General features: G+C 39.8%; 1 protein-coding gene across 1 annotated transcript in view; it reads right to left on the reverse strand.

The window, feature by feature from the left end:
- CACNA2D3 (calcium voltage-gated channel auxiliary subunit alpha2delta 3) overlaps nucleotides 1-13,850 on the reverse strand; it is a 734,667-nt gene that overhangs the window by 438,284 nt on the left and 282,533 nt on the right. The window contains exon 5 of the mRNA XM_024221093.3: nucleotides 375-537. Within this exon, the coding sequence (XP_024076861.2) occupies nucleotides 375-537 (163 nt within the window). The remainder of the gene's footprint in view (nucleotides 1-374; nucleotides 538-13,850) is intronic.

Below are 13,850 nucleotides of genomic sequence, written 5' to 3' on the forward strand. Positions count from 1 at the left end.
TCATGTTAAAAGGTGCATTTAGGCTCATGGCAAATAGAGAGCCTAACTAATGAATGACAGTTTAAGGCCTGTTCAACTGATCTGGAAACTATGGAAAACAATTTGCCCTAAATAAGTTTTCCTCTGATACAATATGTGCTGCAAAATACATATGCAAAGTGTTGACTATTTTAGGTCACCATACATGTTGTCATAGAAGAAAAGAAATAATGCCGTAAGAATTACAGCTCTGAAGATAACCTCATCTGAAGATTGAGAGAAACTAATCTTAACAAAATACAGAATTAGTTTATAAAATATAGTCATTTATTAACAACATGTTGCCACAGATCTTTAACTCGTGGAATGCTGACAGAAAGAAGATATTAGCTAACCTTTGTTGTACATATTGGTTGGTACTTGGACGTCACTCAGGCTGATGTTCACAGGCAAATTATTGAAGTGGTCATTTGGCACTAGAATGAACTCCTTCCCCAGTTCTAAAAAGTTTCCTTCTTCATCTCGTTCATTTATGAGAACAGCATTGAAGTATTCATACTGCAACAGAAATTCACATTCAGTTATTACACCCTCTGAACAATTTTCTTACATTTAAATCCATTCATCCACCTATGTAATATTTATTAGCATATGTTTTTTGTCTAAAGCAGAAGAACATGATATAAAAAGCTACACATTTTTAGGAGCTAAAAGACTCATTTTAAGAAACTAGTACGTGTGCACTTCTTTCTGAAAACAATTTGGTATCTGTGACTGCACATCCCTCTTAAAGCTAAATGGTAAGGGCAGTCCAACCCCACTGTACACAATAGAAGTACTATTTTAACATAAAGTTTTCTCAATCCAAACCATTTGTTGCACAATTATGTACTGGCAAAAGTCTCTCTTCTTAGCTTAATATTTTCCATTAATTCGAGAACTGCTATTAGTGATGAACTTATGGCTTGATGAGCTGAAAGCATTCTGACTTCACAAAGTATGTTAAAAGGAATTTGCTAAAACTGATGATAGCAGAACTTTATAGCATTTTTCTCCTAGGTTTTTATATTACTTCAACCATAATTTGGATTCACTGGCATCTCTTAAAGAAAAGGAGTTATCTATTTCATGCTGAACATCACAAATACATATTACAAAAGGTTTCATACAATCCAACTTCAACTTTGACAGTAATTTAAATCTAGATTTGACTTTTTTCTGGAGAAAGAAATCATCATCTGTATGTGTAAAGACTCCTAAATGGTATTTGGCTTCTTCTGGAAAGAGCATAGCAAGATAAGCAAAAGCAATTTAGATAAAAGTATTGATTGGGGGGTGCATGAGAGTGTGGGTGTGTACATGAGAGAGAAAAAAAGAAAGACAGAGAGACCTAGCTCAAAAACAGGGATTCTAGCAAACTCTGGAGGCAACAAGCAGCAGTACATAACCCCTTTTTAATCTTTCAACCTTTGAAAACAAAAAAGTTTTTCAAATGTTTACTAACTGTAAAAGATCAAAGCCCATGACGAAGCCCATGGAGTTGAATCCCAGTCATTCTTATAACTAAGTACATGATCATAAATAATAATAGGACACGTAGAGACTAGATACATAATCCTGTGGAAATTAACTTTATAGGATTTCTTCTTTATATTTATTAGGGCAAAATATAGCTACTGAGCCTAGAAATAGATAAATGATACACAATGGGTACCTGAAAGCTTTAAATGCTTTGAAAGGTGTCATTTGTCAATTTTACGTGCAACTAGTTTTATTGAGCTAATGCAAACAACTAATACCTTGTAGTTCATGTATTTCCCCTGAAACATTCATCAACTTACAATCAACGTGCCTGAGGCAGAATCCTATACAGCACAGTCACTCTCTCAGCTGTTATTGTCCTGGCTATGCAGGAAGAAAGACAGAGTGCAAGAAATGCGGTTTAATTAGGCCACAACTTTATCTCATCTGGGAACTACCCAGCATTAAATCAAATAGTGCAGGTCATCAGTCTTTCCTTAATCCTTTCCACCTATCTGAGAGGGCTGCCATTGGCTCTGCCCACTCACAACCTGCTGCTGGGTCCCCAGCACCCACCCCTTGTATGAGGATTAAGGGAGCTGAGGAAAGGGGTTTTTCTCCCCACTGTACCAGACGTTAGGCGCCTCAATCCATCTTTCCTCAGCTTCTTTAGGGGATGCCTCCCCATAAGTCCACCTCAGACTCCAGTTTATTAGGGAACCAGACCCCTGTTGAACAATTACCTGCCAAGTTCCAACATCATGAATTTTACAACCTATCTTACCCACTGTCTACCTGGGCTACTGAGAGGAAAGCGGAAACACACATCCCGCACAGGCCAATCCAGTGGTGAGGATAAATTCCTTCCCAGCCTGGAAAAGGTGACTAGCATGATGCCAAACAGCAAGGCCAAAAACCTGGTCCCTTACTCTAATCCTGAGGGGGGAGCTATTCCGCAGGGTGCAGAACGCCACCCTGGACAAGGGGGAGGGCTTATAAAACCTCCTTAGGGAGTGGAAGTCCACAGGCTTATGTTGTGCCAATGTGCCAAAGAGCCCGCACCTCAGGCCCACAAGGAGGCAGAGAAGGGATTAAACAAGGGAGGAGCACGCCTTAAAGTCACTGAAAGTTCTCTTTCCTTTGCTGGCCCACACACGGCACCTTTCCATCACTGAGGCTGCAGGAGACCCGGGGGCACATTAGTACTTTTTACATTACAGTACTAAATATTAACGCATCTAATCATATGATGGAAAGTTGTGCGTGCCTTGGATTTCACGGTCATTGACAATGGAACTTTTCTGCTTTTTTAAACAGATTTTCTTAAACATGTAAATCAAAATTCAACCACAATATATTTAAATATTACAACTTTTAAGAGAAAGGTGCAATGCCTTCCTTCCCTGAATTTCTGCTCTTGCTAATTATGGTGCAATTCCATTGACTTCACTGATAAAACTAACAGCAGAATTTGGTTTATCCTGTTTACATACTAAGTTCTTGAAACAGAAACATATAAATGGTATGGAAACGGTCAAGTACACATAGTATGTGAAGGAATTGGTCAGACTGCAATTTGACCAAGAAAAGCATACGAGTCACGAACAAAAGCACACTGCTGGCATATTTTGCTTTCCTTCATCAATTTGGTTATTCCTTTCCCAAATGGATTAATCAGTAGACATCCTCCTTCACTATGTTCTGTTGAAAGGAAAAGTAATTTACAATTGTAAATGTTAAATTGCCAGGCTAGTTGGGTATTAAAATTTGTTAGACTCGAAATAAAATACACTACTACTTTTGCAATTAAATGGTTTTTGTTTGTTTGATTAATTGACTTTTTAGGCCTGAGTCTATGGTTCATGTTTTACAATTGTGGAGATGTTTTTGGAATAATCCGATTATGTAAACTATACAAGTAAAACCAAATTGAAACGTATGTTCATCCATCAATTATTCTAAAGGCATTAAAGTCCGTAACTAATAACAAAAAACATTAGATTTTATTAAAGTCTCCCCTAATCTTTTTTGTGTCATGTTGAATGAACAAAAATAATTTGTTTGTTTCTTAAAAATCATGCCACAGAGAACAAATATCAAGTAACCTGAAATGTTTAGCATTGAGGTTAGGAGGAGATTGGCATCTAGGCAGTAATGTATAGTGGTTTCTTCTGTGCACATTTGCTACAGCTTCCCAGGAAAATATTGCATGTGACAGCTGAAAGGTGGTAAGAGGAAAATTAAAAATAAAAATTGGATTAAAAATAGTAAGGTAAATCCATCTGGCACTCTGACACTACATTTGAGATAATGCCCTAGGGAAAGGGAATAAACTCTTATTTGCTGACAACACAGATACTCTAGCTGCTAAGCTCTAAGAGAAAATGACTTCAGTTTAATCTTGTCAACCTCTGATGTAACCTTAACAAGGTGAGCTCCCACAGTGCACAATATGACATGCCAAAAACATATTAGCCTGGTAAACAGCAAAATGATTATTTGGGTTAGGAGTACTGTGAGACTGATTGTGATATGACCAAACAGTGAGATTATTCTAACCTTGTGCGTAAAGAGACATGCACAGTGAGTGACAGACCAAAGCAAAATCATTACAAGGAAATCCATTCACATCATTTATTACAGAAATATTACTTAAGACCTGTACAAGAATATTAATATTCTTGTGCATTTGTGTCTGCTCTTGTGTAAACAAATTGTATTTTACACATTCACTATTATACATCACCACCATCTTTGCAATAGGCAGGTTTCTGAAAACTCTAACAATCATTTTTCATGCCCACTCACTCTATAATGAGCAAACACTTAGCACTGGAAAATCCACAGCAACTTGGGAGAACTAGAAATTTAAAGAGAAATCTCTGCTTTCATTTTTTTTTTTTTTTAATATTTTCCTTGTTAAGAAAACCTTCCAAGCCATGAGCCAATGCAAACTGATTAGTAGACAATCAGAGGAACAAGCAGCTGAACTACTTTACTTCAGCAAGAGTAGAGAAGGGCCAAAAGATCCTTCATGAGCCATGCACATTTATTATAAAATGAGTCCACTGAGTTTGGGGTGCATTTCAAAGAATTATATCACTAACAGTCCCAAAATCTTTAGGCTGGGTCTGTACACAGTGGGTGCAACAGTGGTAAAAAGGAACCTGTTACGTTTGGGTGGGTGGGATGGCGAGCCACTAAAAACTGATTGCAGGTTAATTCAATATGCAGACACTGATTCTGACAGGAAAGCTTCAACTGTAATTTGCTTTATTTTAAAGCCTGTTTAAATACAAATGTTTGTGACAAATTTCTGCCACAGCAGCTGATGTGTGTTGGATGATCTCTCTGGACAGCTGCCATGACCAACCATAAACTGCCAGGAGACTGGATTCTTGCAAAGAGTATAGTAGAAAAACATCCTGGGAAAAATGCAAGGCTTGGGGGGATGTTAAAGCCACCAGAAAAGGATTTTTTTTTTCCCCACCAGAGAGAAGGACTGACCCAAAACCATGGGGAAACTTTTGGGCTACAAGCCTCAACTTAGCAAGGTACTTAGACATGTGCCCTATTTAAGCATAAGAGTAGTTCCATCGACTTCAGTAGGAACCTTGCTGAATCCAGACACTAGTGAGTGAGTTAGGCTCTAAGTGGATTGCAGTACTATTAGCTCTCTACAAGAACTACTGCAAATGAATGCAACTATTTTGAGATGAAGGCCACATTCTTTTGACTGCTTACGTTTTTTTCAGACTAAACAGAAATCTTGTGATGCTTTAAGTGGTTTAGCATAAAAGTATTAGATAAATATTTTTGAAAACAATATTTACTTTTTGAAATATAAATATTTCCTTTTTATTTAAAAAGGAAAAATATTGTATTAAATCATTTTGACCCAGTTTTCACGTACATTCCACGTACTCCCCTTTAAGTTGTAATAATAAACACAATTCGGTTGGCTGCTTTAAAATACAATTGTGAAATCACATTATTGCAGAACAATATGAATGAAAGAATAACTTTGTTTCATGTTAAATTAATGTGACAGGTCTTCTGAAGGTACATCAAGTGGTTTTCTGAGTAAGTACAGGAAAAATACACACACGGGTTATCAGGACTGTGAAAACCTAAATATAACATATAGGGGGGAAAATTACAGTAGTGATTCCAGTTAGTTACAGGAGACAGAGATGTATTAGTATTGCAAGTATGTAATTATTACCATCATTTTCATTACCATGTAGTTGTTGCATGACTGCAGAGACACTATAATATTGGGCATATAAAATTGTTTTACCAATATGCTTGAAATGGAGTATGCATTATTCCTGAAGGATACCCTGTAAGCAGATTTCAGAGTGGTAGCCATGATAGTCTGTATCAGCAAAAACAATGAGGAGTCCTTGTGGCACCTTAGAGACTAACAAATTTATTTGGGCATAAGCTTTCGTGGGCTAAAACCCACTTCAGCAGATGCATGGTGTGAAAAATACAGTAAGCTGATGGGAATTGCCTTACCAAGTGGGGGGTCAGTGCTAACGAGGCCAATTCAATTAAGGTGGAAGTAGCCTATTCTCAACAGTTGATTACTTTTGTAGTGCTAACGAGGCCAATGCAATTGATTGGCCAATCAACTGTTGAGAATAGGCACTTCCACCTTAATTGAATTGGCCTCGTTAGCACTGACCCCCCACTTGGTAAGGCAACTCCCATCTTTTCATATATATACTGCTTACAGGTCTGTCGCATCTTACGCGCATTTAACATGCGCGATTTCAGCTTTACGCAGTCGGGGGGGGAGAATGCGGGCGATTCCACCAGCGTGAGACGCAAATCTGCTGTTCCCACTAAAATATTTTGGGGTGGGGGGGACTTGACAGCAACAGCATGTCTTTAGGCCTGTGATAAGGTTCTCCCCTATAATAGCCCTGGAGGGTTGGCAAAAAACAAACAAACAAACAAAAAACAGTTTAAATAGTGCGTCTGCCCTGGAGTGAGTGTGAGATGGGAGAAGCGAATCTGCTGTTCCCTCTACAGTACTGCTGTTCCCACTACAGTACTCAGTCCCCCTGTGCCTCTCATACTGTGCGCATCTCGCCGCGCTGAGTGAGATTCTACTGTGCCTGTACTGTTTAAAGATACAGTACGTATTTTTCATACTGTATAACATGGCCCCTAAACGCAAGGCACCTACTTCATCTGGTGCACAACCGAAGAAACAGCGATCTGTTCCAACGCTGGAGGAAAAACTGGCTGTGTTGGACTTATTGAGAGATGGTACGTCCATCGTGAACGTGGCGTGTAAATACGGCCGCAACGAATCTAGCACCCGTGCCATCAAGATTTGAGAGAGAGAAATTCGTCAAGCCGTGGCATCAAGTGCTCCAGTAACTGCTAAGGTGACGAGCCAAGTGCGTGATAAGACTTTAGTGAAGACTGAAAAGGCATTAAACTTATGGCTGGAAGACATGAACCGTAAACATCAATGGCAACATGTTGCGAGAAAAGGCTCTTAGCATCTATGCGCTGTTCAAACCTCCCGCCGAAGAGGGACAGCCTTCTGATAAGAAGGAATTAAAAGCCAGCCAAGGTTGGCTTAACAGTTTTAGGAACCCCTTCAACCTCAAAAATGTGCAGACTACTGGTGAAGCTGCATCTGCCAATGAGGAGGCAACAAAAGCCTACCCCGAACAATTAAAGAAAATCATAGAGGAAAGGGGCTATCTTCCAGAACAAGTTTTTAATGCTGACGAGACTGGGCTCTTCTAGAAAAAAATGCCCACCCGCACTTACGTTTCGAAATCAGAAAGACAAGCCCCTGGCTTCAAAGCAGCTAAAGACCATGTGACTGTGTTGCTTTGTGGCAACGTGGCTGGGCATTTAATAAAGCCGGGTTTGCTCTACAGGGCTGCAAATCCCCGTGCCCTAAAAGGCAAGAACAAAAATCTCCTGCCTGTGTTCTGGCAATCAAATAAAAAGGCTTGGGTGATGGCATTATTTCTGGATTGGTTCCACAAGTGTTTCATTCTGGAGGTCAAGCAGTATCTTGAGGAGAAAGGACTTGACTTTAAAGTGTTGCTGATCGTAGACAATGCTCCTGGCCACCCTGCGGCACTCTGGTTTGCGCATAACGATGTTGAAGTCATCTTTCTCCCCCCCCTCCCAATACCACCTCCATCCTCCAACCTCTCAACCAAGGCGTCATTAGCTGTTTCAAGATCATGTACATGAGGCTTACATTCTCACGGATCCTTACTGCTATGGATGCTGATCCCAATGTTAATGTGATGGAGTGTTGGAAGTCCTTCAACATTGCTGATTGCATCACTTATATTAAACAGGCAATGGATGCAATCAAGCCTGAAACTGTCAATGCATGCTGGCAAAACCTATGGGAAGACTGTGTGAATGATTTTAAGGGTTTCCCGACCATTGACAAAGAGGTGCAACTCATTGTTCAGGTGGCCAGGCAAGTGGATGGTGATGGCTTCGTCGACATCCTCGAGGAAGAAATTGAGGAATTAATTGAGGGCCATAGAGAAACATTGACTAACGAAGAGTTAGAGGAACTGATAAAATTGTCTACAGAAGACGAAGATGACGATGAACAGGACGAGTCAGCAACTTGGAATCTTCATAAATTTTCTGAAGTGTTCCAAGCAGCGAAACACTTGAATGATTTAATTTCTGAATATGATCCTTCTATGGAATGAAGCCTCAAAATTACACGTAGTATTACGGATGATTTGAGACCGTACCAAGAAATGTTTGAGGAGCTCAAGAGACAACAGCGACAGTTGCCAATCACCATGTTTTTAAAGAAAAAACAACCAGCAGCAGCAAAGCCTACACAATCAACTTCGCACGCTAAACCAGAGCCAACCACTTCGTCTACGACTCGCTCTCCGTCACCAAAGCCTGGCCCATCGTCTCCTGGATCGACATCAAGCCCTGACGACTCAATAATAGTGTTGTCAGGGGAAGAGGAAGACTAATCATTGGAGTGTGTACAGTACAAGACTAGCAAGAATATCCAGGATGACTGGTGACTGTTCAGGTTTACAGTACTGTACTGTTTTCATTTTTTATTCTTTCATTCTTCTGTCTCTCTGTTATGTTATTAAAAATACTGTAAAATTATATTTTGCATATGTAGTTATTATATACTGTACTGTACATTGCTGTATACAATACATAGTACTGTACAGGGTTGAATACACAAAATTGTACTTTATGGGTGATTTAAGAGATTTTCAAGGGTCATTTTGACTATACGCGGTTTTCGCTTTACGCACTGACCGCGGAACATAACCCCAGCGTAAGATGAGACAGACCTGTACTGTATTTATCACACCATGCATCCGATGAAGTGGGTTTTAGCCAAAAGCTTATGCCCAAATAAATTTGTTGGTCTCTAAGGTGCCACAAGAACTCCTTGTTGTTTTTCCTGTAAGCAGAATGAGCCTAAATGACTGATCAGCCTAAAAATATATTTGGCTTCTCTAATAAGGGAGTAACTGAAGGAATGAAGTCACCATGAACATACTGTTAGGTCAGTTAATAAACAGTGTGCAAGAGAGGATATCTGGCAAGAGGTAGACTGCAAGGAGAAAACACAGCAAAATGCTGAGAGGTATATATCCAACAAGTACTTACACATATCTGAACACACATAGTGTAAATATACATTTACACATGCTTCCAAAGCAACACACTATTTCAGATCCATTCAAAATATCTGTTCTTTGGTTAGTGGCATTCTTACATACATACACAGAGTGACTGCAACAAATCAATTAATATTGTTATGCTGCCTACAGAATAATATTTGATAAGGTGATTATACGTATTGCTTTGCCTTCTCTTGAGAAGGAAGAGTACAGTTGCATCAGAAAGTGTCTAGCACTAAGTAAGAATGATAGAAGATACAATGTGCTCTTAATCCATATGATTAGGACAGCCATCTGACACCTTTATTGTACTCATTGGTAGCTGGCCAAGGCAAAGTCTTTCCATTCCCGCCTTACACTTTGTACCCAGTGTCCTTTCTGTGTTGCCAAAGATTTTCCAAAACATGACATAAATGTCACAGATGATCAGCCAACTATCTCCAGGTTACCTAATGATACACTCAGCACTATGTTTATTTCTTACCATTGTACATCATCATCATGAAGTGGTGGAAAATTTTATGGCCAATTGCATTTTCCCCCAGTGTACTGCTAGTGACAGACTATTTTTGAGGTTGCATTTGTGGCTCAAGCAGAGAAGTAAGGGATACATAGAAAAATACAACATTTTCATAGCTTTACAATACATTTAGACTCTGATCCTCGAAAATAAATTGCCTGCACTTCCCCCCACACACACACATTTGCAGGAAGCTCGTCAAAAGAATTTATGTATTCAAGATATCTCCAAAAATCCAAATGCTAAAAAGTTGGGTAATTATTAACCTAATCTCAAAGACAATTTATTAGGAATACTTACTGTAAATTGATTGTGTGTGTTTATTATATATATATATATATATAAAGTTACAGTGGATAGCCACATAAATCTATACTGTTCACACCTTATGAGAATCACAAAATGGTCAATATAGATAAGATGAATCCAAAAAAGAATCCATGTCATCATCTAAGGAGGTGTTAGCATTCTTAACATAATATACAACAACAATTACACTAAAAAATATAAAACATTTCTTCCAAGGTCACAATAACCCTCGCTGGAGGCCTCTAAGAGATGCTAAAGAAGTGAAAGCTAATGTTATTCATGTTGAGCCTCAACCAGACCATCAGAGAGAAAATTAAGAAGCAGTGAAAGAAAAGCAGAATTTTTTTTATTGCTCTTTATGCCTATTCTCTCTCCTGTCAGGAGCGCCACCAGCTTTTTTGCCGCCCTAGGCGGCAGAAGGTCCTGCCCCCGAAATGCCGCCCCCGACAGAGGCGGCGGAAGGTCCCGCCCCCGAAATACTGCCGACGACCAGGGCAGCCGAAGATCCAGCCGCCGCGGTCGCCACCCCCCAAATGTTAGCACCCTAGGCAACCGCCTAGGTCACCTAATGGGTTGCGCCGGCCCTGTCTCCTGTCACTAGCAGGTGACAGGAGAGAGAAAAGGCATAAAGAGCAATAAAAAAAAAAAAAACAAGCAAAGAAACGCCACAAAAATCTGTTGCCATGGCTGAGTTTAGGGAAAAAAAGAAAATCTGGGTGAACTTCTCCAGAACCTGAGGCACCAAAGTTATTGAAGTTGACCAGCAATCTTAGAGCGCTCAGAGATGTTTTCCTGCCCCTTACGAGTGAATGAATTGCTTGGAACTCTCTCTTATAGTCCGCTGGAAACTGCCCCTTTACAGACTACACTATTAACGTTATCCTCTCGTGTATTCCTCTGATGGCAAAGGGACAGATGTCTGAGAGAATACAAGCCTCAAAGGCTCTAAGAAGACTTCTAACAGCTGTTCAGTATTGAGCAGTTATTACTGTCAGGTCCTTAACCACATTATTAGAGGCCTTGCACTCAAGTACTTAGCCCCACAGTTAGAAAACAAGTTTGGGAAATCACAGAAGTTGATCGTCTAATTCAACAAAACTATTTAGAATTTTAAGAGCTTTTAAAATTGAGATTAGATCTCTTTTACTGGAATATACAGCCTTTACCCCTTCTGTTTGTTGTCTGAGAGTTTTTAGAAGCTCTAGTGTAGTGCTGCCCACTGCAAGTTTCATTAGTTTTTTGAGATATAGGCTTCATCTCAAGGAACCATCCCTACAACTTGATGCTACTGAGGACTGAAATGTCACTCTCAATCTGATTTTCTCTCAACTCTAAGCCAGCATAACGATGTTACCAGGATCCCTGCAACAGTATTGGATATGGTCTGCCTTACAGTCAGACATGAAATTACACTTCTCTTTTCTAGATTATCCATTGCTTGCTGGTGTAATTGCCTCATTACAAATCTATTTCAATAGGATAAATAAATAATCATTTATTCTAGTACGACATCAATTATAACAAGGGAATTGATAATACCTGCCTAGCTCTCAGAGGTGTTGTAAGGATTAACTGATTCATGTCCTAAAGCGTGGGCTCCAGCCTGAACCCGAACGTCTACATTGCAATTAAACAGCCCCTTAGCCCAAGACCTGCAAGCTCAAGTCAGCTGGCCCGGGCCAGCTGCGGGTGTTTAATTGCAGAGTAGACATAGACAGTCAATGGGACTTAGGCTACGTCTTCACTACCAGCCTGAATCGGCGAGTAGAAATCGATCTCTCGGGGATCGAATTATCGCATCTCGTGGGGATACGACAATCGATCCCCGAATCGACGCTTGTACTCCACCAGCGCAGGTAGGAGTAAGCGCCGTCGACGGGGGAGCCGCGGAGGTCGATTTGCCGCTGTCCTCACAGCGCGGTAAGTCGGCTCAGATACGTCAAATTCGGCTACGCTATTCGCATAGCTGAATTTGCGTATCTTAAATCGACACCCCCCCCCCCCGTAGTGAAGACGTAGCCTTAGGGTATCAGTTGTAAGCTCCTAAATGCCTAAGCCCCTTTTGAAAATGGGACTTAGGTGGTCTAGAAAATGTCATTCTTACTGCCTACACTAAATGCAGTACAGAAACATTAACAGAAGAGGGTTGTTTTTTTTTTTTTTTAATAAACATGAGAACTTTATTGGCCTTTATTTAAACCAAATGTTTCGGAGAATCTGCCACAAGCCTATAACTTTTCACTTAAAAAGAACCCTTCTGCAAAAACAAGAAAACAAATATTTACACTTAGTGCTTCTATAGCACCTTCCATTTGAGGATCTCAAAGCATTCTGCAAACGCTATTGATATAAGCTTCATATTACCCCCGTGAAATAGGAAACAGTGTTCTTCATTTTACAGATAAGAGAAACAAAGGCACAATGTTGTAAAGCAAGTCTAAGGTAGAACCCAGATCCTCTGACTCCATACTGAACCACATTTTTCCTCAAGAGACTATGGATATTATTTTCACAGCGTAAGAAAAGAACCACTGTACCATATTTCACTGTCACATTAAAATGAATATCCTATTAGTATGGAGTAGATCAGAAAACATGTGCACAATGTTTATTACACAAAATTCACAGGGTCTGAGAACTTGTGCCAAGTTTCAAGAATATCTAGATGCAGTTCGGAGTAAACTTAGGCCAATTATTACTTGATCGAAACCATGTGAAATGCAGAGTTTTCGTGGATTTGGCTTAAAAATCAAGTGAAATTCAATGAGTTTTCATTTGAACCCAAATGTCTAAGCAAAAAGACCCTAGTACAAAGAGATGCAAACACTCAAAGTGAACCGAAGAAAAGGGAATTCATAACCCCCTGAAAAAATACCACATTCCACACAGCTTTATTCTGCACCCACATCACCAAAAAGATATTCTCCTGAGACTAATCCCAACGTCTCTTCTTTTTTTTTTTAAACTACATGCATAGAATATGAAATGTCCAGACAGACATGAGTTCCACACATATGCACTGAACAGTTACTCTTCATTTTTAAAAATCCTGTTTGCAGCTGATTTAATAAAAAAAAAGGCTTTGCAGGGATATTCATTCACAATAAACTGCACGAAAAAGGAGCAACAATGTCAACATCTAGGGCCTGAATCCTGCAAAGATTTTATATGTGCTTAACTTTATGCACTGTGAATACTCCCACTGAAGTCAATAGGGCTACTCCCAGTTCATAAGGTTATGCATATGCGTAAGGCTTTGCAGGACTGCGGCCCAAATCTCTGCTTTTCATGTGTAAAAGCTGCATCAAGTACCATTTAAAGCATACCCATTAATACACCCTTACTCTCGTGCTCTGAGAAGTCTCAGCATTTTCCAGCTTTAGTTTCATGTTCCTGTTTTAATATTAATTATGGGTAAACTTTTCAAAAAGCATCTAAGTGACTTAGGACCCTAAGTCTTAGTCTACAATACCAAAAATAATCACACCCCCAGCAGACATAGCTAAGCTGGCAAAACCCCTGGCACAGACACAACTATGGTGACAGAAGAGGGCTTCATCAGCTTAGCTAATGTCATTCAGGGAAGTGGTGTAGCTATGTTGGCGGAAGAATGCCTGTCAACTTACAATGCGCCTCCAACTAGGAGGCTCTGCTGGGATAGCTATGCTGGCAAAGGTTCTGTGGTGTAGACAAGACTGAAAAATGAATGGGACTTAGGGCCCTAAGTCGCTTAGATGTTTTTGAAAATTGTATCCATTTAGCCTAACCTTCCACAAAAGGAGACCTGTAGGATCTCTTGACTTTCATTGACTACTGGGTTGGATGGGTTGTGAATCACACGATTTGGG

The sequence above is a fragment of the Terrapene carolina genome, unplaced genomic scaffold (genome assembly GCF_002925995.2).
Source record: "Terrapene carolina triunguis isolate 2854851 unplaced genomic scaffold, T_m_triunguis-2.0 Scaffold89, whole genome shotgun sequence".
Classification (NCBI taxonomy): Eukaryota; Metazoa; Chordata; order Testudines; family Emydidae; genus Terrapene; species Terrapene triunguis.